A 27455-nucleotide genomic window follows, 5' to 3' on the forward strand; every position below is an offset into this window, starting at 1 on the left:
ATCGCTCCCATAAGGCTTGTGAGGATAAGATCAGATTAATTACAGCACGCATAGAAGCATTTACACATCTTTGTTCCCCCGTTCCTTACTTGATTGGAACGTAAAGAAACCCTAATAACTCGTAAAGTGGTATGTACCCTCTGCCGTGCACTTTACAGTGATTCGCAGAGTGTAGGTGTAGATGTATACGTAGATGTAGTAAGTCCTGCTATCTGGCAGCAGAGCGACGTGGTGTGAAGTGGTCAACAGCGCCATATAAACAGGATAAAAACCTAATTATTATTATTATTGTTATTGTGTAGTATTCTGCCTAGTGGCAGGTCCATGTCTTCGTACGGAGAATTTCTGGTTCCACTGTTCCCTGTCTTCAGCTTCTTCCTTTAGTCTGTTGTATCTCCTTCCATCTTTCATGTCGTCGAGATGTTGAATTCTTCTTCTTCCTCGTCCTGCGTTTCCTCTGAGTTTCCCCTGGATGACATCATGTATGAGTCCCTCGTGTCTAAGTACATGTCCAATCCAGTTGGTATTTCTCTGAACAATTGTACGCAGAATACTTCTCTTCTCTCCTACTCTTCGCAGTACATTGTCATTTTTTATGCGTTCTGTCCACTTGATCTTTTCCATTCTCCTCCAGCACCACATTTCGAAGCTCTCTAAGTATTTTTTCTCCTTCTTTCTCATGGTCCATGTCTTTGCTCCATACAGTGCAATGCTCCAATTGTAGCACTTTATCAGTTTTTTCCTCAACGCCAAACTCAACTTGCTGGTCAGCGGAGTCCTCTTCTTGTTGAAAGCAGCTTTGGCCATGGAGATTCTTGTTCGGATTTCGTTGGTGCAGTGGGCATCCTTTGTGATAAAACTTCCCAGGTACCTGAACTGATTCACATTTCCCAGTTCCCGATTGTCAACAGTTATCTTCAAGTGTTTCTCACGTTTTGATATGCGCATCACTTTTGATTTCCATACCATATTTTCTTCCCGTTTCCACAAAATTGTTCGTCACGTGTTTCAGAAGGTCTCTGATTTTTGGCGAGCACTACCAGGTCGTCTGCATACTTGATGGTGTTGATGAGACGTCCTCCTACTTTGAAGTTTCCACATCCTTTCAGCGCTTCTCTCGCCAGCATTTCTCCATACAGGTTGAAGAGACTTGGCGACAGACAACATCCTTGTCTCACTCCCCTTCCTATTTCCATACTGTTCGTTTCTCCATAGTTCAGTCGTACCTTTACCCTTTGTCCCAGGTACAAGTTCCTTATAAGTCTCCGATCTCCCTAGTTGATTCCTATTTCCTTAAGGATGTTCATCAATATATTCCAATTGACTTTGTCGAAGGTCTTCTGCCAGCCTATAAAACAAGCGCAAACTTCTTCGTTAATGGCCAAGGGGATGACGACATACCAGTGGATTTGCTTAAAGAAATCGGAAATGAAAGTTTCAAAGTTCTGACACAACTCATAAACAAAATCTATGAAACTGGAGAATGGCCTGAAGACTTTTTGGACGTCACAATGGTTACTCCTGAGAAGAAAAAGAAAGCCAAGAAGTGTAGTGATTATAGAACAATTAGTCTGATTTCGCATGTGACAAAGATCATTGCAAGAATACTAAATACACGGTTGGAAAACAAAATTGAAGAAGTGATGGGAGAAGACCAGTTTGGCTTCAGGAAAGGAAAAGGGACCAGAGACGCCATTGGCATGATGAGGATATTGTCAGAGAGAGTTTTGGCCGTTAAAAACCTACATAAAAGTAAATTATTTTGCTCTAACAACTCCCATATGTCAAAAACATAAGGTAATATGTTTAACTAAACCTAGATTCAGGTGGCAAGATCAGTATCAGATTTGGAATTGGGCTAACAGGAAATTCGCCATTACGGTCAGAACCAGCGAAACACAAATCAGAGTGAGCCACACACTCGAGCTGGATTGGATTTGCTTTTCGGCTGCGAAATGCGAAAGCTTCATGTGGTTTATAGGGCAATATATGCTTACAAGACAGATAGTATCAAGCATTCTTAGTTGGATTTTGCACAAACGATAGGCATAACACGCAAAGATTGTTTCACAAGAAAAATATAAATAATTTTGCAAAAAATCTCATTATGGCTTTAAATGATATTTGAAGTGAAATTAATGTTTCAGTTTAGCACTATACTTCTCTTTGTTAAGTTTAGAAGACCTCGGAACCTTTCTCTCGTTAACATTTGAAATACTACGTTATAGCAAGATCAGATTTGAGATGCCACATCGAAGAGATGAACTGCATCTAACGCATCTTCGAGTCAGAAGCGAGTGTTGGACTCATGTTTAATTTGTGTCAGTCATAGTATTTATATCTGCTGCTTTTCATTTCTGTCACCTCATTCTGTCACCTTAGGCAATATAAGTATATTTTTTTAATGTGAAAAATATCGACTTGCACTGTGGATCGAAATAATTTACGTGAAACTATGGGTCTCCCTATACATGGTTGGGGAAGTCAGTTCAAATGTCATAGGAAGGAAGGAAACCGAGGTCATCACAGACGCTGTACAAGCTCGGACGGAGTCAAGGATGAGGAAGAAAATCGGCCATGCCCCTTCTAAGGAATCATCCTGACATTTGCCTGGAGCGATTTAGGGAAGGCTGGACGCGAATTTGAACCGCCCTCCTCTCGAATTCGAGTCCAGTGTGCTAATCATTCCGCCAACTCTCTCGGTAAAAGAAGACAACAGTATGTCTCCCCCAAATGGACCGTGCCTGCTAATCCACTACGGTTTTCAAATCAACCTTCGGGTTGAGAACACCTTTAATTTCAAGTAAACATTGTGGGATGAAATTTTGATTACCTCTTCATATACTTCTAAATTATGGTCCCAATTAGGGACCAGAAGACCATTCCAGCATAGCTGATGAGCTTTTGTAGTTACGATACACTTGTCTGCTTGCCTTTTTTCCCCTGCCCATGTCATTCATGTTCGTTAACGGCGATCTCAAAAGCACAGAGCAGGAGACCTCAGAGTAAGCAGAGGATCAGTTCATGTTTTCGCACAGCTTTTAGGGATGAGGAGTCTGTGTAGAGAACTCAGCACAAGGGTTCTGCTTTTCCCGCTGGTCGGCACCCGCTGTCTTATTAGTAGCAGTGTTCGTCATCGAGTGACGACACGAGGCTAATCCTGTATGCACAGGCGCCTAGGCTAATGTAAGCAGCGTGTCGGCACCCTTCCCTGCGGCAAACCTCAGTAAGGTAGGTAAAATTGCCCGCCATAAACGTCGCGCCGCTTTGCTCGCGTATGAACCGCACAACCGCCATCGAGACGTATATAAGCAGCTCGAATCGGTTGGCAGGCACATCACTGCTCCGAAGACGTACCCCAAAGGCTGCGAGGTAAGTCGTGTCTTGTCTGTTCACCCTGCTGACGCCGAAATTTTGTGGCAGTCTGTGTAAGACGTTGTATAAAATCTGTGCCTCAAACCGGTGACGTACTTTTCCCAGCTGTTAGCTGGGCATAGTACAACCATCTTTATATATATACGTAACACCCCTTTTATTTTGTGAAAGAAATAACGTTGTCGACATTATGGTAGTGCACATGGGGACCTATGGATTTGTTAATATTCAATAAAAAATGGCTCTGAGCACTATGGGTCTTAACTGCTGAGGTCATCAGTCCCCTAGAACTTAGAACTACTTAAACCTAACTAACCTAAGGACATCACACACATCAATGGCCGAGGCAGGATTCGAACCTGCGACCGTAGCGGTCACGCGGTTCCAAACTGTAGCGCCTAGAACCGCTCGGCCACTCCGGCCGGCTAATATTCAAAACCCGTAACTCCTAAAATAACCGAAATATTGCAAGTATGATTTTTACAGACAAACATATAATTTTTACCATCAGTTGAAAGTTCTTAGAAAGACGAATACAGTGATGCCGAAATCCCCTACTGCGGTGTGAGCACCGTCAAGCGTGGTTCTCAGGACAGTCTGTGTTAGTTAGTTCGTTATGTGTTCCACTGATCAGTTTCACGGTAACCTTTACGATGTGGAACGTGTCAAGTGCATAAGCAAAGCACACAAGAATCAAGGCTTTTTCTTTTCTTTTAAGCTTAAAATTTTTATTACCTATCCTGTTCTCTTAAACGGCACAAAATGCATATATTACGCCTATAGATTTATTTATTCCTATTCAAGAATACCTCTATGGCAGGGCTTCCCAACCTGTGGTCCGCGGACCCCTTAGGGGTCCCCCGGCTCTTTCTAGGGGGTCCACGGCCACCTTTCACCAAATCGTGTTAAATATTGAGTAAAATTATTGAATAAAAATGTGAAAATCAAATTCATCACTATTTTTTTTTCGTGTGAAAAACATGTGTACTTTTACTTCAGGTCGTAGCCCCAAGCAGCTTTTGCGGTTCCTAAGTGAGAACGTATACACAGTTTAGTGCCGTAGTATGCGGCTTCTCTGATCGACTGTTTAGCAACAATACGGGGGTCGTTTGTGCGCTGGTTCACGGCACTAGATGCGCTGAAACCTTTTACGCATGCGCGGAGCGAGCTTCGTCGACCAATCACATCTCTCGCTGGCACGTATGCGGCCCCAGGCATCATTAAATGTTAAACTTGACTTGTCAGTGCACTACCTGTTCCATAAGTCGATTTTTGACCACCTTGTTACTTCTAACATGAATCGGTGCCTGAAGTTAGGATCATTGAAGAAGGCTGCAGTTTCTCCATCGCCTTCACAACAAGGGAAGTTTCCAGTTGAAATGAATGAGGAGGGAGGACGACCAAAGGAAGACATTACATACATTTGAACATTTATCTTCGGATTTCACGAAAAACTACACACACACACACACACACACACACACACACACACACACACACGACTGTTACGAAATATGCATGCTCCTTACACAACAGTAGCCAAACAGTCGAAGTGAACAGACCATAAGCGGCAGCTTGTCAACAGCGAACACTTTGGACGTGACGTTGATTGCTCTTGGAGGAAGAAAGCTCCATCGTGTGAAATTTCAATTGCCGAGTAATTTTAATTAGGCTACAGTGTGTTGAACAAAGAGAGTAAATCCACTAATAAGTGTCTGTATACAGTGGGAATTAAAATTGGATGGTTAATTTCAAATTGTTTTCATTCATCTCTAAACCAAAGACTATTGATACTTCGGGGGGGGGGGGGGGGGAGGACATTGGGAACATGGCATCTACATTAGGAAGCTTTCAATTCCCATGGGTTTCGCTCTGAAATTTGAAGTTACTGTGCTGTTGACTGACTAGGGATCCGCCATGGACTTTCGACTGAAGAAGGGGTCCGCCTGCTGAAAAGGTCGGGAAGCCCTGCTCTATGGTATAGAAGGAGTTGTCAAGGAGATACGATTTCAATTTATTTTTGAAACTGTTATTGCTATCTGTCAGACATTTTATTTCAACTGGTAACTTATTGAAAAGTTTTACAGCAGCATATTTTACCCCTTTCTGTGCCAATGATAGGTTAAGTAGAGGATAGTGTAAGTCTTTCTTTCATCCGGTATTATAATAATGAATGTCACTGTTGTTTTTAGACAGGTCCATGTTGTTGAGAACAAATTTCATTCAAGTGGTTCAAATGGCTCTGAGCACTGTGGGACTTAACATCTGCGCCCATCAATCCCCTATAACTTAGAACTATTTAAACTAACTAACCTAAGGACATCACACACTTCCATGACCGAGGCAGGATTCGAACCTGCCACCGTAGCGGTCGCGTGGTTCCAGACTGAAGCGCCTAGAATCGCTCGGTCACAACTGCCGGCACAAAGTTCATTACTGAGTAAATGTACTGTGAGGCTGTTGTAAGAATTCCTAACCTTTTAAACAGATGCCTACAAGATGTGCGACTATGAGCCCCACACATTATTCTAATCACTTTCTTTTGAGCAGTGAACACGCAGCAAGCGCTACAGCCAAATCGAACCTCCTTGCCTCACAATTTCAGCACATTCGTCACATACTTTTTCGATACTTGAAGGACATTGGAATGGATACCCTTCGGCTTTTGTTTTCACGTATTTACTTTATTTAATTTTGCACGACTGTCCAATTTCGGCCTTACAAGCAATTCTGAAGTGCTGTAGGTGCCTAAATGTCGGAATATATTGACTAGCCTAGCGCCCGCTGCTCTGCTCACGTGGACTTTATGGCCTGCTAAGATGTTTTTGTTTTTCTTTAAACGAATTTTTATATTGTTCGCAAATAGCAATATTTTCTACACTTTTGACGCTAATTAAGGCCATAGGCGATTCTGCTAGCTGGAGTCGGATGTCTTTGTTGAACCTGCCTTTTGAGCTCATGTGGTGACATTTCCATAAAAACTTTCATCGCTGAACACATATTTCTTTATAAGTCGAGTACCAGTTTTCATATATTTAGGTTTAAATATATTTTAATATAATGAAATATTTTCATAACAATGTCCATCCACTATTTCACCTCCTTATGGGTTGAATTAAAAAAAATCATTCTTTATTTGCAACTTAGAAGCCAAATACAAATTTTCAGGAATTAAGTTCCAAAAATGTTTTCGTAATGACATATTTCCATAAAAATTTTCATCGTCTATTTTACTCCCTTAGGGGTTGAATTTCCAAAAAGACTGAAACATGTTTTTTTTTTTTTGTTTGTAACTGAGAAGTCACACATCAATTTTCATGGATGAAGTTTAAAAATGCCATAGTAGTTTTTTTAATAATGATTGATTTTGAAACAAGCCTTCACCAACTATTCCTTCCCATAGGTGTTAAATTTTCAGAAATGTTGAAATATTTCTTTATTTATGACCGAGAAACCAAATACCAATTTTCGTAGTTCTAACTTCAAAATAGGCTCAATAGTGACTTATTTTCAAAAATCTTTCAACCCCCATTTTGACCCCTTTAGGTGCGGAATTTCGAAAAATCCCCTCTTAAACGTACGGTATAAGAACAATACCTTTTCCAAATTTCAATTCCTTAGTATTTCGGACTGGGCTATAATGAGTCAGAGGAATCAGTCAGGCCCTATTTCCCCGTTAGGGGTTGCATTTTCGAAAACACTGAAACGCGTAATTTTTTATTTCCAACCCAGAAGCAAAATTCAGGTTTTCATATTTTAGTTTTAAAAATACTTTCAAAATGAAATATTCACCCTGTTAGGGGTAGAATTTCGAAAGATCCCTTCTTAAACGAAGCCTGCGGAATGAGATCGACACCGTCTCCAAATTTTAAATTTCTATCATGAGCGGCTTCGATTGGGCGGTGATGAGTCAGTCACGACATTGCCCATTTAATAAATAGCGGTACATCACTGTGCTCGTCCTGACAGTCATACAAAGTTCCATTTAAAAAAAGTCGTACTTGATTCAATATTTCTGCTAAACGCTGTGTGTAAAATGTATATGTGAGTGTATGTTCCAGTGTAGACATAGTTTTGGACCGCTGCTCTTCTAAATGCGAGTACACTATGTTAGCAATGTGCCACCTGTTACAGCACGTAGTCTCTTACGAATAATCGATGATCAATGTTTCTTATGATCAATAAACTTGCCTAGCATTGTTGATAAATTTCATGAAGTTTTTGAATAGAGCTCGCTTCTAACCTTACCGAAATTACTTCTTTTTCTCTTATATAAATTCACGAAATGGAAAACTCTCTTTTCACAGATGTCGCCCTTTCTGTCCGGACTTCTGCTGCTGATCGGAGTTCTCAACATATGTGGCGCTGACGAGAGTAAGTGATACAACTTGGTTTCTCATTTATATTAGACGGCTGTAGTGATTTCTCGCGTCCGGCGCTTAAGGATGAGGAGTCATGCAATCTTTGTACTAAAGATTTACTAATAGGCACAAACCAAGGCAGTCAAAAAGGACTAATGTTTCTGTTTCGTTGTATCGATACGTCAACTGAAAACTTTACAGTCTGAACACAACAAATCTAAATACAGTTACTTTCTTTTACTTTTACTTACGCTCCACAAGAAGTACGAAGTTTTCATTGTCTGGACAAGACCATGATTTTTAAAATAACTTTTAATCAGTCAGTCAATCGTATTTATGACTGTAAATTACCGATTTTGACGTCTAAAATGGTCGTCTTGAGATGAGTGTGCTGCACAGGGGGTCGACGATACATTAATCTAGATTAGATCTACAGTTTGTTCTATAGATCCATAGCGAGGCAATGTAGCACATGCCATAAAACAAGAGTACATAGCTCATATCTACAAAAAAAGAGATGTGCTAATGTTTCTTCGGCATATTCCATGCGTACTCATGGATACGGAATAACTCAAAAAAATTAGAAGTTATTTTCATTTAAGAGGTGATAAACCAGTACATGTATATACACTGCGGTGCATAAGACAATTTTTCAGGCTACTATAGCCACGCATCATGAAACAGAAAGCGGTTTAGAACAAGTTTACAACTCATCAGGTTACTGAACCGGAGATGTGCACACGTTAGATTTTACGTACGTATTTGATATCATCAGTAATAAATAGAGCTATTGCTTCTACTAAAACAATTTTCAGCGTTGTACAAGAAATTGGCCATCAACAAGTCCTTAAAGCTCCCATTAAACTGAGCTCTATTAGCAACTAAACTTTTTATGGCTGCTGGAAAGATAGGGCAATAATGTGTAGATTATTCTTATTTCGACACTGATTCCAAGAGCTGAGCCGTTGTTTTGAAAGAAAAGGATATATTATTTATGACAAATTCCACAAACGAATAAACCTATCTGGAAGCAACAGTAGTTAGTATATGAGCTGAGCTGCTGTTTTGAAAAAAAAAAGGATGTATTATTTACGAGAAATTTCAATGACGAAAAACCCAATCTGGAAGCAATAGTAGCTAGTATACCCAGTTTCTCGAACAAGCCTCTGCTGTACGTTCAAAGTTTCACACCGCAAATGATTCGTAGTACACACTTTTGGATTCTGAAGACTCTGAGCTTGGCTTCATGAATTAACCAAATAATGATCCCGCATGATACTGTGGAATGCGAAAATGGAAATTATATCAGATTTTTTACTGTCGTATTACCTATGTCTGACAACATCGGTTTTGGAAATAGAGATTCGTTTAACCGTTTCAGAAATTCTGTGTTACGCTCCTTCCAACTGAATTTTCTCACGAAACTGTAACCACAAGAATTTAACACTGCCGATTTCATACATCTTCTTAGATTTCAAAAGCATACTCAATTTATCAAAAAGCTCCCAAGGTCATTTGCGGGTAAAAAATGTTGGATGTGAACAGTGAATCTGCGACACACTTCTGCAACAGCCTTTGCCAGAGTTGCCGTCTGCTATGATGATCCTGTGGCCTGAGGGCCTGAACCTGCTGTAGATGACACGGGTACAGCAGTTGTTCGTGAAGTACCCCCCTCTCCCCCCTCCCCCCTTTCTCTATTAATTGAAAGTAAAATCTTCTAGGTTGTTAGGTCGCGTAATATTTCTGCTACAAGAACGACGTTTCGATCTCTCTGCTGGGATCTTCTTCAGGATCTTCTGGTATTCACGACAGCTGAACACAGTCAAAGACCAGTGTCGCGTTCACGTATAAAAGGGAGTTTTTCCGCCTTATGCCGAAGAAGTGGGGCTACTGGGTAAAATACTTCTGGCTACTATTCGTGGATCACCGTCATGGGATATAAAGCGAAATAGGCAGAACAAGACTTCTGAGTATAATTTTGATGATGTCAAATCTCTTTCAGTTCTGAGCTTCTCTCTATCCTGACGATGTGTAACAGTAGCTGCAGGACTGACGTGTATGTTCTTCAGTAAATGACCGGCTATGAAAGCACAAGATTTAATTGTAAGCGTTAACAAGTCTTGTATCACTATGTCCCTCCTTAGAATAACTAGAGAATGGCATTGGAGAACGCATGTTATTACATTAAAAATTCGTAAATGAGTTTTGTATACACACTAAACTTAGTTACTTAACCTACTTTGAAAATGTGGTATATGTTGCTGCGAAGACGATGTTAACTTGATAACGTAATTTTATTTTCCAGAAAAGGTGGTCTGTTATCACGGTAGTTGGTCCGCCTACAGGAATGGAAACGGACGATTCGAAATAGAGTACATTAGACCAGAACTGTGCACGCACATGATCTACAGTTTCGTTGGGATAACCTCCGCAGGAGAGGTCAGGATTCTTGACGAATGGCTGGATCTTGCGAGCGGCAAAAGTAAGTGTAATTTCAACTTACACATCTAATACCAACTGCAGATATTAGTAATATCGTACACCCGTTTATGTGTATTAGGGAATGGCATTCTAACAGATGTCCGAATATCCTTTTTTTCAGTTACTGATCTCCATTACGCTCTCTTTCCGTTTCTGAAAGCTCTCCTTATGCAACGTTTTTGCTCGGTTTATGCCTAAAACAAATTATATGTCAATTAGACTGTGCACCCTATTTAATTTCTACCGGCAGTTCTCGTGGTCAGTCGAACTCTGATTAATATTTGCGAGGTCATCAGCATGCTGCGACTCCAGTCAGTTGAAATAGCGTTATGCATTTTCACGGGCAGGAATATTTAACTTCTGCAGCGGTAACGCTTACTCCGCGAGCATAATGACGAAGAGAGATATCTTCTTTTCCTTCTTTAACCATCGTCCATCCACTGCTGAATGAGGACCTCTTTCGTATTCTTCCATTTCAGTCGGTTCTGTGCCAACCTGATATCACTGTGTTATGGCAGTCCTCTAAATAACATAGAGCGACCTCTTCTCGAATGTTGTAACGTTTCTTTTGTGCCCCAGAAGTCTCCAATGAACCATTTTATTGCACCATATGTTGGCATCTATGAAGACTGGAAGTTGTTACTTCTTGGCTACAGGTATTGTACAGTTTGTGAGGTAAGCGAAGCGTACTTGTTGGTCAGGATGAACCGATGCTTCCGCATGGAAATTCTTCCCTTTGCAGAGTCTTCGCTAGCTGAATTTTATGGCCAAGGCAGATGTACTCGGAGACTATTTCAATAGGTCCATGGTCGGTTCTAACTCGTGTACTTTTTGGACCTCTATATTCCTCTCCAAATCAACTGCTGCTGATGCAATTTTCAAAAAACTATAAATTTATTTTTAATTATAAAGTGTTGACATTTTCTTCTGTTTCAACAGATGCATACAACCGCTTCAACAAACTGAAATCGTCCAACACTAAAACCCTGGTCGCCATTGGTGGGTGGAATGAAGGGTCAGCCACATACTCTGCCGTAAGTTTTGCCCACAAAACTATCATATGCCCTAGTTGTGTGATTTTTGTGCGGATTGAGTTAGGCAGTATGCTTGTGTGTTTCAGGTTATGAACAACGCCGCACTGAGACAGAAGTTCGTGCAGAATGTGGTGAACTTTGTGAAGACGTACGGCTTTGACGGGTTCGACCTGGACTGGGAATACCCGGCCAACCGTGGTGGCTCCCCGGGCGATCTGGTAGGCTGCATTGTGTCTTGACACACACGCTATTTTCTGAAAGGACTTAAAAGAATCTCGTCATGTGATGGAAAAATTTTCTCTAGCTTTGCAGCATGCACGAAAAAGGATCGTGTTCTCCAGATGCCAAATCGCTCTAGTAATGATTTTAATAGCTGCGTTATAGTTGACATGTGACGAAGTAAACAGTTTTCTTCCATTGTTTTCAGAGAGCGTACGTTGAACTGCTCAAGGAGCTGAGAGCAGAGTTTGACAAACACGGTTTCATCCTGTCGGCTGCTGTGGGTGTTGGACGCTACCTAATTGGCAGCGCCTACGACGTGCCTCAACTGTCTAAGTATGTCGAGCTACAACACTTAATTGCTTTCATTCTTCTAATTATAACGCGGTACTACAACTTTCAACACATTAATCTTCGTAGGTACCTGGACTTCATCAACCTGATGACGTACGACCTTCACGGCTCGTGGGACAGTAAGACTGGTCAGAACGCCCCACTGTACGCCAGCTCCGCTGACAAGACGGAGGCTGAGAGGCAGCTGAACGTGGTGAGTGTCTGGCGCTCACTCCCGTTCAACCCCAGAGACACTTACACGGGGTTTGGTGAGGAGTAGCTACTCATTCCTTGTCTCTATTTGACCCATAGGATTCCAGCGTCCGCTACTGGATCCAGAACGGTGCAGATCCTGCGAAGCTTATTCTGGGCATGGGCACGTACGGGAGGACGTTCACTCTGGCCAGCACTGCCAACACCGGAGTCGGAGCCCCAGCTACTGGACCCGGGACCAGTGGCCCGTACACCATGGAGTCCGGCATGATGGGCTACAATGAGGTCTGGTCTGAACAGTTCCCTGTTCCACTATTCCTTCAAGTCTTGTGACAGCTGTGAATAAGAAAACTTTATCTATTAAGTGCTAGGATTACAGCTTGTCTCACATCACCAGTACTAGCTCCAAAACTTTGAATGATTCCCTCCAGTCTTCATTAGGAATGACTACTAATTTCTGACTAAGGTAACACAAGCTTCTAAGTGTGAAATTTCACCCGAATTAGATGTAGCAACAGAACCATGACCTTGTATCCGATGACACCATTACGAAAGGCTCTGTGGCTACTATTTTGATTAGTTTCAGGTTGTTCTCAAAGTTTTGCTGTACTTCGCTATTCTCTTCATCTCTTCACACTCCTACCAAAGCTTTTATGAATATAAGGGGTGAGGGATGAGAAACACACAGGTAGAGTTTTCGTGCAGGAAGGCTTCTCTGTATCCACATCAATGTCTTCATACACTGAAGCCCCAAGAAAACTGGTGTAGGCATGCGTATTCAAATGCAGAGATATGTTAACAGGCAGAATACGGCGCTGCGTTCGGCAACACCTATTTAAAACAACAAGTGTCTGGCACAGTTGTTAGATCCGCTACTGCTGCTACAATGGCAGGTTATCAAGATTTCAATGAATTTGAACGTGATGTTATAGACGGAGCACGAGTGGTGGGACACAGCATCTCAGAGGTAGCGATGAAGTGGGGATTTTCTCGTATAACAATTTCACGAGTGAACCATGAATGTCACGAATCTGGTAAAACATCAAACCTCCGACTTCGCTGCGGCCGAAAAAAGATCCTGCAAGAACGAGACCAACGACGGTGGAAGAGAATGATTCAACGTGACAGAAGTGCAACCCTTCCGCAAACTGCTGCAGATCTCAATGTTGGGCCGTCAACAAGTGTCAGGATGCGAACCATTCAACGAAACATCATCGATGTGTGCTGTCGGAGTCGAAGGCCCACTCGTGTCCCCTTGATGACTGCACGGCACAAAGCTTTACGCCTCACCTAGGCCTGCCAACACCGACGTTGGACTGTTGATGACTAGAAACATGTTGCCTGGTCGGACGAGGCTCGTTTCAAATTGTATCGAGCGGATGGACGTGTACGGGTATGTACACAAGCTAATAAATCCATGGACCCCGCATGTCAGCAGGGAACTGTTCAAGCTGGTGCAGGCTCTGTAATGGTGTGAGGCGTGTGCAGTTGGAGTGGTATGGGACCCCTGATACGTTTAGATACGACTCTGACAGGTGAAACGTACGTAAGCATGCTGCGTGATCACCCGCATCCATTCATGTTCACTGAGCATTCCGACGGACTTGGGCAATTCGAGCAGGACAATGTGACACCCCACACGCCCAGAATTGCCACAGATAGCTCCAGGAACACTTTTCTGAGTTTAAACACTTCTGCTGGCCGCCAAAGTCCCCAGGCATGAACATTATTGAGAATGGCCGGGATGGGTGCCAACGTGCTGTTCCGAAGAGAGCTCCACCCCCTCGTAGTCTACGGATTTATGGACAGCCCTGCAGGATTCATGGTGTCACTTCCCTCTAGCACTACTTCAGACATTAGTCGAGTCCATGCCACGTCGAGTTTCGGCTCTTCTGAGTGCTCGCGGAGGCCCTACACGATATTAGGCAGGTGCACCAGTTTCTTTGGCTTTTTAGTGTATATATTGTACAGGCTGCTGCACAGTAAGTGGCGTCATAGCACTAATATTATTGATTTAACATTGTCAAATATCACTTAGAGATCATAATACGTTATCAGATAGCTTTATAACAGATAAATATTTCATTTTTTTGGTGTGTTTGCGGCCAGTTTCACGAATTTAGCGCCTGCTTTCAGATATGTGAGAAAATCAAGGCGGGCGGCTGGAAAGTGACGTGGGACGACGAACAGAAGGTTCCATACGCCGTGAGCGGAAACCAGTGGGTCGGATACGACAACGAGGAGTCCATCAAGCTGAAGGCAAGAGCACGAGTTACAATACTCTCCCCCAAGTCATTCTGTTTATTTATTTCCAGTTGTAAATGGCTTCCAATTACAGTATTAAGAAAACGTTAGACAAGATTAAATTAAGTATCTTACAATATAATGCAAGAACACATCGAACATATTTGGAGAGCGGTGTGCTGACCACAGGCCCCTCTATCTCTGCATCCATTGACGCCTGTGTCTGAGGATGACACGGCGACCGGTCGGTACCGATGGGCCTTCCAAGGCCTGTTCGGACGGAGTTTTTTCGTCGAACGTATTTAAACTTAATACTTGTATACTTCCTTGTAATAAATATAAAACACTGAACGTTGTGTCATTCAAAATTAGACATTTATTATAACCTAGTCAAGAAAAGTATCGAGCAGGTGACATGTGAAAACTTAAATACCCACAAAACGTCCGTGTTAATGGATGAGCTTCTTGCTTTTCCTTTCATTAAGTCTAACAAACTTGTAAAGACCTCTACACGCTTGATTGTTCAAAGAACTTGGAATCAATAGTAGTTGGAAGTAATCTACAACTCTGAGTTAGTGTCGTTTGGTTCTCTAAGTGCCCCATGTCCTCCCCGACTGTGCGGTAATCGGAGTTTGAGGGGGGGTAACTAGTATTTCCATTTGTTGGCAGTGATGTCGCCTCCGCTTAACATACGAATGGTGACAACCTATCTTCTGGTTGAAATCAGATATAATGAGCCTGGGCCCGCATCTCGTGGTCGTGCGGTAGCGTTCTCGCTTCCCACGCCCGGGTTCCCGGGTTCGATTCCCGGCGGAGTCAGGGGTTTTCTCTGCCTCGTGATGGCTGGGTGTTGTGTGCTGTCCTTAGGTTAGTTAGGTTTAAGTAGTTCTAAGTTCTAGGGGACTCATGACTGATGACCATAGATGTTAAGTCCCATAGTGCTCAGAGCCATTTATAATGAGCCTTGGGTGATTATGTGCTGTTGGTTTGCATTAGGCGAAGAGCGGAACGGATATTAAGAGTCTGTATGAGTCGTTGCACGTCTGTGAAACGCTGGTCAGAACGATTTATGGAGGTGTTATCATCTTGTAAGATAATCTTATTTATTATTTATTTGTTTATTTAACATGCTTCAAAATGGTTCAATTGGCTCTGAGCACTATGGAACTTAACTTCTGAGGTCATCAGTCCCCTAGAACTTAGAACTACTTAAACCTAACTAACCTAAGAATATCACACACATCCATGCCCGTGGCAGGATTCGAACCTGCGACCGTAGCGGTCGTAACATGCTTCATTACGTTGTAATACATTCCCTTGTACTATAACCTTCGTGAAACTTTACTTAAAAAGTTACCTGTAGGATTTTAAATTAACAAAGATAATGCAAATCATATTCTACGTAGTTTTCAGACTTCTCTCTCACAAAAGAAACCGGAGAATTCATGGAATCGGAACATATCATGACCGTGTCGGCTTTTAACTCTTTTTTCCTAAGGTAAAAGCGCAAAAAAAAAGCACCAGTTACAATACTCTCCCTCAAGTCATTCAATTTATTTATTTTCAGTTGTAAATGGCTTCCAACTACAGTATTAAGAAAACGTGAGAGAAGGGTAGCAAAAGGCTCATCCATTAGAGCGAACGTTTAGTGGTCATTGCGTAACGAGAAGCACCAGATACTCCCATCTACTTCATCAACGAAAGCAGCTTCCACAGAGGTGTCTGGTATTTTCGAAACATCAGTAAACACTTTCCGCGAGTCGTTTCAAATACAATGCATATTGCTTTAGAGAGACTTAAGACCAGGCACGGCTGGTAGTTAAACGCTCCGAGGTGGACCCACCACAACAGATATGTTAATATGTATTTTTCAGTAATAACTACAGAATTTGAAATATCGGAGAGAGTTTCGAATATTTTCCGCACGAATTTAACTAATGACAGCCAATGCTTGTAGAACTGTTGATATCGAGTGAGGTTTTTCGAACAGGTAGTAGCAATTTGTAAAGCTGCGCCTTAATATTCCGAATCTGATGTTGCTGTGTGTGCCATTCTGTGGAGTACCGGTGTTTATGAGTTTCCAGAAAACTCAAAAATCAGAGACTAAGAGAACCGTACAAACCCACACCTGAGGTCCACGTTCCGCTGCTTAAAACGAAACAAGAGTGGCCTAACCTTCACTCTCGAACTCTGTCTCTACACCTTTTAATTATGCTTTGAAACATCTTTAATCGACTTTTAATATTAAAGTTAGGGTAGTATTAAAGATAGTTTCTTGTTTCTGACTCTGGAAATTCGACTCCTTGTAGTAAAGACTCGCTAAGTTTGTGATTTAATCTGGAGAGTGCACTAATGTAGTAACGTAAGTGTCGTCACCTAGCGAGTGCTCACGAACGGTTAGATCAGAGAAGAGCGAGAAAAATATCAGCGCACACTCCGCTGCAGAGTGCAAATCTCATTCTGGAAACATCCCTCAGGCTGTGGCTAAGCCATGTCTCCGCAATATCCTTTCTTTCAGGAGTGCTAGTTCTGCAAGGTTCGCAGGAGAACTTCTGTAAAGTTTGGAAGGTAGGAGACGAGGTACTGGCAGAAGTAAAGCTATGAGTACCGGCCGTGAGTCGTGCTTCGGTAGCTCAGATGGTAGAGCACTTGCCGGCGGAAGGCAAAGGTCCCGGGTTCGAGTCTCAGTCGGGCACACAGTTTTAATCTGCCAGGAAGTTTCATATCAGCGCACACTCCGCTGCAGAGTGAAAATCTCATTCTGAAATTCTTTGGTTGCTAACGCCGTTTGCGTGATAGAGTGCGTTAATTGCACTTCTTTTTATTACTTGAGGCGCATTCTGACAGCTTTTACAACGTATGTGTTAGATAGAACTGCCAAGAATTGAGACCTAATTGAAGGGCACAAAAAGAATTCGAGAATTTGACCTCATTGGTAAATACTTATATGGATATGGTGTCTGTTCTTTCGGACATGTCCGAAAGAACAGACACCATATCCATATAAGTATATAGTCCTGGCAATACCGGCCATGACCTTCTCCTGTGCGGATGCACACATATTCTCCGAACTCTTACGAGACTTGGTAAGAATATCTTCGACGACTAATGTGTGTGTTGGGGTGGGACACTACGAATGCAGTGTATGGACGTACAAGGTGAGAATGTGGGTCTCGCGGGAGGCGTGCGCGAGATAGTCGCTGCAGTCGCGCTGTCCTCTGTGCCCTCGGTGGCTCAGATGGATAGAGCGTCTGCCATGTAAGCAGGACATCCCGGGTTCGAGTCCCGGTCGGGGCACACATTTTCACCTGTCCCCGTTGATATATATCAACGCCCGATAGCAGCTGGAGGTATTAATATAATTCTAATTTCATTGGTAAATGGTTCGCAGCCCTTCCCAGTTCGGAAACTACGAGACTCCTCTGATGAAGACAATAATTCGCTCGCGCATTTCGTTGCTACAGTTACTGGCTTGTCGTATACTGAATAATGAGCGCGACTTGGAACATGACTTGCACGTGTGACTTGAGGACACGTCTGACTACTTCTCCTGTTCGTCCTACGTTGCCGTGTCGTTTCGGCCGCTCCCTGTTGTTTTTCGGACCTGCTAACACCGCCGCTCTATTATTGCAGTCGCAGTACGTGATGGACATGGGCCTGGGCGGCGGCATGATCTGGAGCCTGGAGACGGACGACTTCAAGGGCGTGTGCGGCGCCGGCACCTTCCCCCTGCTCACCACCATCAACCAGGTTCTCAGGGGGGCGGCCGCCACCTCGTCTGCTGTAAGTGCGCCCTCATCCATAAGGGACTCGCTGCTTTTCTTACAGCGATCATGTGCATGCTATACTGTGGTGTTGTACACCCCCCTCCTCCCCTGAGTGGAACTTTTTTTTTCCAAAAAAGTTATAACCGAGTTGCTTACTAGACCCATATACGACCTCTAAGGCTACGGTTCTGGCACTGAAGTTACCTTGTTCGCTTATATTTCCATGTCACCATCCACCTAACTCCTCTCTCGTACCAAATATGGAAGTCATTTCACACGGCAGGTGATTTTCCAGATAACACGTGGCATTTCAACCAAGTGTGGTTAAAACTGCTCCACACATATGTTTAACGTAATATCACCAGCTTTCCACCGCCATCGCCATACCTGTCCCTATACAAGTATTGCCATCAGGGCTGCCACCAAACAGCCTAGCAACAGCAGAAACTACGGATTCGACCCAAGAACCGGTAGCTTTCGATCGCTCGTTAACTAACCTCCTACTCACTGCTAACAGTGCATCAGGTGATCACCCCACAGACTTTGTTTCCCTTGATAATAAGCCATACAGACGAAATTGCTCCAGTCGTTCCAGAGTTAGACTTGCACGTCTTCCCCTGCCCCTGTACATCCCCACCCTCTCACCCCTAGATGTGCTACAGAGGTCCTAGTTCTATAACTTTTTTTTTCTAGATACTAAGTGCGATGAGCACTGCTTTCGCTACAGCTAGCCCCAAGTCTTCCAGGATTATTCACGTTACACCCCTAGGGATGTGGTATGGGTTGCAGTTGGAAGAGGGTGATGTAAAAAAATAATCGAAAACGACAAATATTGGTGTCGACTCCATAGCAGCGGGGTTTCTAGGCTGACTGATGGCAATCCTGAAGAAATTTGACACATAATATTGGTTGTAACACTCTCTTTGAAGTTCTGAAGGTACCACAGATAGACTATGGGCACAAATTTTACAGAAATTAAGTAGTACTTATAAGAAATTACATGATTTTCTTAAATAGTAAGTAGTGACGAGGAACAATACCCTTAGAAAGCTAAGTGGAAGTACGTAAGGCGCCAAACCTACTGGTTTTTCCACAGCTGAGTATGCATATCCTTTCTGGTCTAGATCAGCGCATGCAGAGAGGATCGAAATAAGCCTTAATGAAACCTGTAGTCTAGTCGCAGGACGCATGAAGCACACTCCACTGGAAAAGATCTACCACGCGTTAGGTTTCAGCAGTCCCATGTCCCGCAGGGTAGCTCATTAACGTAAAGGGCAGTTCACAAAGACATTTGATGAGCGTCATCCATTATACGGTAGCCTTTATGGATTAAAAGGACTAAAATCAAGATATCGATTTCTTAGTTACACCTTGCATAAACTCCCTGGCCGGCTACCCTATTTCCTAAGATCTAACAACTGGTGTTGAATTAAACTGCAAGTCATGGAAAATGCTAAACCGTATGGGAACTGGTGTAGCTGCTGTAAAAATTAATCTGATAGAATGGGGCTTTTTAGAATCTGACGACAGTAAGTGCGACTGTGGACTAATACAAAACATGGAACATCTTCTAACATGCGGAAACTGTCCTGGACGTTGCTTCCTAAACGACTTCGGGCTGAGCGAGCGTGAAGCTTTTGACTTCGCCCAGTACTGTGCGGAAAAATTGACAGCTCCGGACACGAAAAAAAGAAAAGAAAGAGCAGTTATAAAAATAGGAAGAATTGAAAGGGGAGCGGTGGTTGAGAAGGCAGTGAGACACGGTTGTAGTCTACCCCCAATGTCATTCATTTTTTTCTCTGAATAAGCAGTATAGAAAATCAAAAATAGAGGAGAAATTAAAATCTTACGCTTTGCTGATGACATTGTAATTCTGTAGAAACACCATCTAAGGGCTTGAAAGTAGATTGAAATGGTTCAAATGGCTTTGAGCACTATGGGACTTAACTTCTGAGGCCATCAGTCCCCTAGAACTTAGAACTACTTAAACCTAACTAACCTAAGGACATCACACACATCCATGCCCGAGGCAGGATTCGAACCTCCAGTCGCGCGGTTCCAGACTGTAGCGCCTAGAACCGCTCGGCCACTCCGGCCAGCGAAAGTAAATTATAAGACGGACATCGACAAAAGCAAAACAAGGAGGTGGAAAGTAACAAGTAAATCAGGCGAAGCTAAGGGAACATGGTAAGGAAATGAGATACTTAAAGTACTTCTCCTGTTCACCGTGAACTGCACAAGAAATGTTTATTTGCCAACAAAACTCTGAAAGCTGCGGAGAGCCAATCATACATGATTTTTATACGATAAGATACGAATAGATACGACTACCATGGAGAGGTGCACCAAACCAGTCTCCAGATTGAAGTCCACAACGACAACAGCAGTGGTTGTTGGGGTGAGGACTGGAAGAAGGGTTCCTTGTAAATAATTATGAAATTTGCGGAGCCATTTTCCTCTCTAATATAAGGCTGGGATAATTAGTAACAAGAGATATATAAAACAAGCTGTTAGTTGGCCAACGAGGAAGCAGAAGCAGAGGAGGTTATTTATTTATTTACACGTCAAGTTCCGTAGGACCAAATTGAGGCGCAAATCTTCAAGGCCATGGAACGTGTCAGTGCATGAACTTACAACATAAAAGTAATAACAGGTAAATATAAATGTTCATGAAACTGAAAAAAAGTCAGTCCATAAGTTTAAGTAAACGCTATCAGCAATACAATGAGAATCAGCTTAATTTTTCAAGAAACTCCTCGACAGAATAGAAGGAGTGACCCATGAGGAAACTCTTCAGTTTCGATTTGAAAGCGTGTGGATTACTGCTAAGATTTTTGAATTCGAGTGGCAGCTTATTGAAAATGGATGCAGCAGTATACTGCACACCTTTTTGCACAAGAGTTAAGGAAGTCCGATCCAAATGGAGGTTTGATTTCTGCCGAGTATTAACCGAGTGAAAGCTGCTTATTCTTGGAAATAAACTAATATTGGTAACAAGTGACAATAAGGAATATACATACTGAGAGGCCAATGTCAAAATACCCCGACTCGTGAACAGAGGTCGACAAGAGGTTCGTGAACTCACACCACTTATTGCCCGAACCGCCCGTTTCTGAGCCAAAAATACCTTCTAGAATGGGAAGAGTTACCCCAAAACATAATACCATACGACATAAGTGAATGAAAATAAGCAAAGTAGACTAATTTACGTGTCGAAGTATCACTCACTTTTGATACCGTTCGAATAGTGAAAATGGCAGTATTGTCTTTGAACAAGATCCTGAACGCGGGCTTTTCACGACAGCTTACTATCTATCTGAACACCTAGAAATTTTAACTGTTCAGTTTCACTAATCATATGGCCCGTTCTGTGAGATTAAAACGTCAGTTTTCGTTGAATTGTGTGTTGTTGTTGTTGTTGTGGTCTTCAGTTCTGAGACTGGTTTGATGCAGCTCTCCACGCTACTCTATCCTGTGCAAGTTTCTTCATCTCGCAGTACTTACTGCAACCTACATCCTTCTGAATCTGTTTAGTGTATTCATCTCTTGGTCTCCCTCTACGATTTTTACCCTCCACGCTGCCCTCCAGTACTAAGTTGGTGATCCCTTGATGCCTCAGAACATGTCCTATCAACCGATCCCTTCTTCTTGTCAAGTTGTGCCACAAACTCCTCTTCTCCCCAATCCTATTCAATACTTCCTCATTAGGTACGTGATCTACCCATCTAATCTTCAGCATTCTTCTGTAGCACCACATTTCAAAGGCTTCTATTCTCTTCTTGTCCAAAATAGTTATCGTCCATGTTTCACTTCCATACATGGCTACACTCCATACAAATACTTTCAGAAACGACTTCCTGACATTTAAATCTATACTCGATGTTAACAAATTTCTCTTCTTCAGAAACGCTTTCCTTGCCATTGCCAGTCTACATTTTATATCCTCTCTACTTCGACCATCATCAGTTACTTTGCTCCCCAAGTAGCAAAACTCCTTTACTACTTTAAGTGTCTCATTTCCTAATCTAATTCCCTCAGCATCGCCCGGCTTAATTCGAATACATTCCATTATCCTCGTTTTGCTTTTGTTGATGTTCATCTTATATCCTCCCTTCAAGACACTATCCATTCCGTTCAACTGCTCTTCCAAGTCCTTTGCTGTCTCTGACAGAATTACAATGTCATCGGCGAACCTCAAAGTTTTTATTTCTTCTCCGTGGATTTTAATACCTACTCCGAACTTTTCTTTTGTTTAATTGTGTGTTAGAAACTGTAAAAACTGAGTCTTACTGTGATTTACCGTTAGTTTATTTTCTACAAGCCATGAACTGAGGTCATGTACTGCACTACTTGAAACCGAGTCAGTGCTGCAATCTACATCCTTTACTACCAAGCTAGTGTCATCAGCAAACAGAAACATTTTAGAGTCACCCATAATACTAGAAGGCATATCATTTATATAAATAAGGAACAGGAGCGGCCCCAACACTGATCCCTGGGGCAACCCCCACTTGACAGTACCCCACTCAGATCCCACATCACAGCCGTTATTTGTGGATAACTTGCCAATTTGGAAGCGAGGTACAAAACATAGTTAGAGACCTGGCCGCTATTTCTTCCACCCTTGATAACATGAGAATGAAGGGTGACAGTGCTACCTCGCTACAGCTTAAGAACACGTTTTCCAGGGTTCCAGCACGTCAGGGTCCAGCAGCGGTTCTTCCGGATCGTCCAGCAGTAGCTCCGCGTCTGGCAGTGGCAGCTCCTCCGGAACTTCCAGCGGCAGCTCGTCAGCCAGCACCGGCGCTTCTGCGGACTCCAGCGGCAGCTCGGCTTCCAGCAGCTCCTCAGGGTCTTCTGCGACCAGCGTGAGCAGCGGCAGCAGCTCCTCCGGCGTCTGCAGCTCCTCGGGCTACGCGCGGGACCCCAGCGACTGCGGCGTCTTCTACCTGTGCGTCGCCTCTGGCAGCGGCTACACCGCCCACAGGTTCACCTGCCCCGGGGACCTCGCCTTCGACGTTTCTTCGTCGGCCTGCAACTACAGGAGCCTCGTCGCCTGCTGAAAGCCTCTTCCCGGCTGTCTCGCGCTGTAGAGAACTCCCTGTAGACCAAATAGTGCCTTGCCTCATTTGAATCCCTTAAATGACACCTCTTGTAGCCGTGACGGCATATACCGATTATTAAATCTTTCCTGCATAGTTAAAACGCTGTGCTGCTTCTTGCTTTGTCAGCTGCGATATATACTACTCCGTGTATAGAACCTATTCCTAGCTTGGCTCTGAGCACAATGGGACTTAACATCTGAAGTCATCAGTGGCCTAGAACTCAGAACTGCTTAAACCTAACGAACCTAAGGACATCATACAAATCCATGCCCGAGGCAGGATTCAAATCTGAGACCGTAGGGGTCGCGCGGTTCCGGCATGAAGCGCCTAGAACCGCTCGGTCACCGCGGCCGGCTGTGTTCCTAGCTTCCACAGCTGCGTCATACAGCATGTCACAGAGAGTATGTCTGGTGTCACCATCATTTCCCCCCTCACCTCCTTTACTCAGTGATGATGCACGGGCCGCGCGTAGTGTTCGTGCGGACTAGGGCGCCATGTCGCGGATTATGCGGCCCCTCCCGCCGGAGGTTCGAGTCCTCCCTCGGGCACGGGTGTGTGTGTGTGTGTGTGTGTGTGTGTGTGTGTGTGTTGTTCTTAGCATAAGTTGGTTTAAGTAGTGTGTAAGTCTAGAGACCGATGACCTTAGCAGTTTCGTCTCTTAGCAATTCACACACATTTAAACGTTTTTGATGATACACGGAATCAGTTTCTGCTGTATCCCTGCCTATAGCGGATGTCGATATCGACTCGGAAATGCTGAATCTCGCTACGACAACCGCCGCCTGTGGCCCCTAAGGGGCACAACTGGCGTTTCGCTATGGGTATACATTCAGTGCAAAGCTCACGGTAACTATTGCTCTGTTTTCTCCCATCGGGCGAGGACAGAAAAGTTTCGGGGGGGGGGGGGGAGGGGTGTCACAGTTTGTTATAGTCTCTCCCTTCCTTCCTCCGCTCCCCCCCCCCCCCCCGCCACATAAACACGCACTCACAATTTAATTCGGTGTCAACTCATTTCTAACGCGCCACAGATCCTAATGATTATCACAATATAACAAAAATATACACTATTTTATTATAATAGTAATAATTTGTTTACTTCAGTGGTTAGTAAATCCCCGTAGCAGAGTTTCTAAGAAACTGCAGTTCAGAGAAGTACAGCTTTCGTACAAAGAATTGAGAAGTGCATGTGTCATGCAGTCGACTTCAAAACTGTAACATCAACTTCAATACAGGCCCTCCTCCAGAGCGATCCTTACATCACACTGCCAAAAGGTATCCCAAAATGTGACGTCAACATTCAAGTTACAAACGAAATAAGACGGTACCTAGACTAGACCACTTCAAGAACTCACCAGTTAAGTCGCCCTGAAGGGGAACGCTGCAAAGACACTCGAAACGTCGTGGTTTACATGCTTCAGTGGTTTATAGTGATGCAGCCTAATACCCAAAATGACTTTACTCAAACTGACACTTGCCGCGGAAGTCCACGAACTTACTTCCTGATTACGGTTGAGATGTACACTATTTGATAAAAAGTATCCGGACACCTACCTGTTAGTGGACAATGATATAGACCGAGCCGCTTGAACTGTCAATACAACTGGCACTGCTAAGAGTATCCTATGACTTCCACATCGCTGGCGACGGGTTATACACAATGCTGGTGACTACTTTGAGGGTCAGTAAAACTTTGAAACACGCATCTATTTTGTACGAGCTGTAAATAAATAATTGCCACCATTAAAGTTCCAACTTTCGCACATAATTAAGTCTGTGAGGAACCCTCAGATCGCGAGTCCTATTTGCAGCCGGCCAATTCTTTTGATGGGAACCGACAGCCTCAGTCCTTTTAATACACTAACTCCCAGTATAGTCGCCTACATTATATGAGAACATAGTGACACAGCTTCAAGTTAGAGGAAGTTGCTTTCCTTCTTTCTCTCTGTGAACCGGGGGAGTTTTCTTTACGCCTTTCTGGCGGGAACAACTCTCAGCCTTTCTGCCTTTTATAAAATCGAATACTTTGACTGGCCATATAGAATATTGCGAAGATCCTTCTAGAACTTTCTGGAATTTTTGTCTGTTCAGAAGGAGACTGGGGGCAATGTCCGCTGGGGCTTTTTCAGCCCTCTGGTTATCTTAGCCTCCTACACTTTTTAACAGGCACCACGAACTGGTCAGTTGCCGTTCCTCCTTAGAGAACTGACACTGGACAATGCGTCTGGTCGGAGCTTGTGAAGTTTTTTCGCGAGACACACTCGGACACAGGCTGCCGCTGAGTACACATGTTTCTGATGGAACGTTGTGTTAGGTATCAAGTCGGGCAGAGGTTTTATATGTTAGGTCGCGTTCAATCCTGGTGGTATCACCACCCTCAAGTTTAGGGAGTCATTCATTTTACTTGTCTATACTTTTTCGTGTGAAGTTCAAGTTTTTCGCGCACCACTGAAAATCATGTATTCGACTTGTAGCACGACCTTGTAATAACTGGCGTGGTTGCTATGAAACTGAAGGTTAATTTTTCACTAGTTCTGTTTCGTAGCCTTCAGATGCAGCTAGGTAGCCATAGTACCAATTCCGTTTGCCCTAAACTCAACGCTCACCAAATTTAATGTTTTCTTTCTTGTAATCTCCGTAGATGGAAGGATCTCGGGCCCACGAGTGTATCGAAGCCCAACAATCATGGTACCAAATGAATAATCCGCGGCACTATAGTTTGGGACGATGGGCTTTCCTCTCTTGTTAATTTCTCTCTCTCTGGAATCTCCATATGAGTGCATGATCGAAGATTCAATTTAAATAGATCATTCTCCCAAACGTAAGAGGCCATTCATGCTGAATTCACATTCCAAATTAACGTTATCCATCCCTCCTTCGTGTATGTGTAAGGGATTAAAGTAGAATAAGGTCGTGTACGTCTTTGCCTATTTCCAATCCGCTACCAAGCTTTGTAATAAATGACCAATTTTCTGTAAGCTGGTGTAGAGTGAATGCAAGTAAAATACCATACTGTTTGGAGAAAGTGAACCACCAAGACCGAGAGATGTGAATATGATGAAATTTATTCCACTGATTTGAGACATGGCGCCACACAAATGATTAGATATAGACCTGTACATGCGTTGTGACTGTGGAAATTCAGTACGAAGTAGCGCCACCACGTGCTCCGCTTACAGCCATTAGACGTCGTGGCACGGAATCAAAAAACGCCTGAATATGCCGCTGGGGCGTATTCTGCCATGCCGTTTGTAGGCGCGTCCACAAAGCATCAACTGGCTACAGGACTTGAACGAACAAGTTGCCGACCGACCATATCTCAGGCACGAAATTCAGACCATTAGCTGCTTATAGGCGTTGATAAATATCAAAGGGGAAAGTTGAAAATGTGTGCTCCGACCGGGACTCGAACCCGGGATTTCCTGGTTACATGGCAGACCCTGAGCCACCGACTACACAGAGGATAGTGCGACTGCAGGGACTTATGTCTGGCACGCTCCCCGTGAGACCCACATTCCTAACTTACGCTACGTTTGTAGTGCCTCTCTCTACTATAATCAGTACTCGGGGCAGTCAATCTACCGATTCCCGTAAGAGTTTGAGCAATGTGAGTGCATCCGTAGTGAAGAAGATCAATGGCCGGTAAGCCTTATCTAACAGAAGATCGTATCTGTTCTTTAGGACAGCCGAAAGAACAGATACATCTTCATATATCTCAGGCATGTCCGATGGGCGACATTTCAGGCGAATGGACAGGCCAGGGATGCAGTGGTACCCGTTGTTCTTCGAAAAAGTCTTGCACTTTCTTTTCACATGCTGCCAGCTGTTGACCTGCTGAAATGTGGCATGTACGAGGTGCATTCAAGTTCTAAGGCCTCCGATTTTTTTTCTCCGGACAGGAAAGAGATAGAAACATGCGCATTGTTTTAAAATGAGGCCACGTTCATTGTCAATACGTCCCAGAGATGGCAGCACCGTATGGCAGATGCAATTTCACTGCCAGCAGCGAGAATGAGAACTGTTTTAAATACTTAAAGTGGCGACGTTTTCCTTACTTGAACAGCGTGCAATCATTCGTTTTCTGAATTTGCGTGGTGTGAAAACAATTGAAATTCATCGACAGTTGAAGGAGACATGTGGTGATGAAGTTATGGATGTGTCGAAAGTGCGTTCGTGGGTGCGACAGTTTAAAGAAGGCAGAACATCGTGTGACAACAAACCGAAACAACCTCGGGCTCGCACAAGCCGGTCTGACGACATGATCGAGAAAGTGGAGAGAATTGTTTTGGGGGATCGCGGAATGACTGTTGAACAGATCGCCTCTAG

General features: G+C 43.4%; 1 protein-coding gene and 1 non-coding gene across 2 annotated transcripts; both read left to right on the plus strand.

Annotated features, from left to right (window-relative positions):
- Positions 1–7682: 7682 nt before the first annotated feature.
- LOC126188133 (chitinase-3-like protein 1) lies at positions 7683–23090 on the plus strand. The gene is made up of 11 exons (XM_049929622.1): positions 7683–7749; positions 10042–10218; positions 11157–11251; positions 11338–11469; positions 11679–11806; positions 11891–12017; positions 12116–12301; positions 14153–14275; positions 17894–18036; positions 22724–22774; positions 22871–23090. Exons 1-11 carry the CDS (start codon positions 7683–7685, stop codon positions 23088–23090), a joined length of 1449 nt encoding a protein of 482 aa, XP_049785579.1.
- Trnat-ugu (transfer RNA threonine (anticodon UGU)) lies at positions 17483–17557 on the plus strand. Its single transcript has one exon. It is a non-coding gene; the product is annotated as a tRNA-Thr (tRNA).
- Positions 23091–27455: the final 4365 nt, after the last annotated feature.

Source organism: Schistocerca cancellata, chromosome 5 (assembly GCF_023864275.1).
Source record: "Schistocerca cancellata isolate TAMUIC-IGC-003103 chromosome 5, iqSchCanc2.1, whole genome shotgun sequence".
NCBI classification, from domain to species: domain Eukaryota; kingdom Metazoa; phylum Arthropoda; class Insecta; order Orthoptera; family Acrididae; genus Schistocerca; species Schistocerca cancellata.

Coding starts and splice junctions, on each gene's coding strand:
- LOC126188133 (XM_049929622.1), top strand. CDS start 7,683: ATGTCGCCCTTTCTGTCCGGACTTCTGCTGCTGATCGGAGTTCTCAAC. Junction 12,302..14,152: donor GCATGATGGGCTACAATGAG/GTCTGGTCTGAA, acceptor GCCTGCTTTCAG/ATATGTGAGAAAATCAAGGC. Junction 22,775..22,870: donor TCGTCCAGCAGTAGCTCCGC/GTCTGGCAGTGG, acceptor GGCTTCCAGCAG/CTCCTCAGGGTCTTCTGCGA.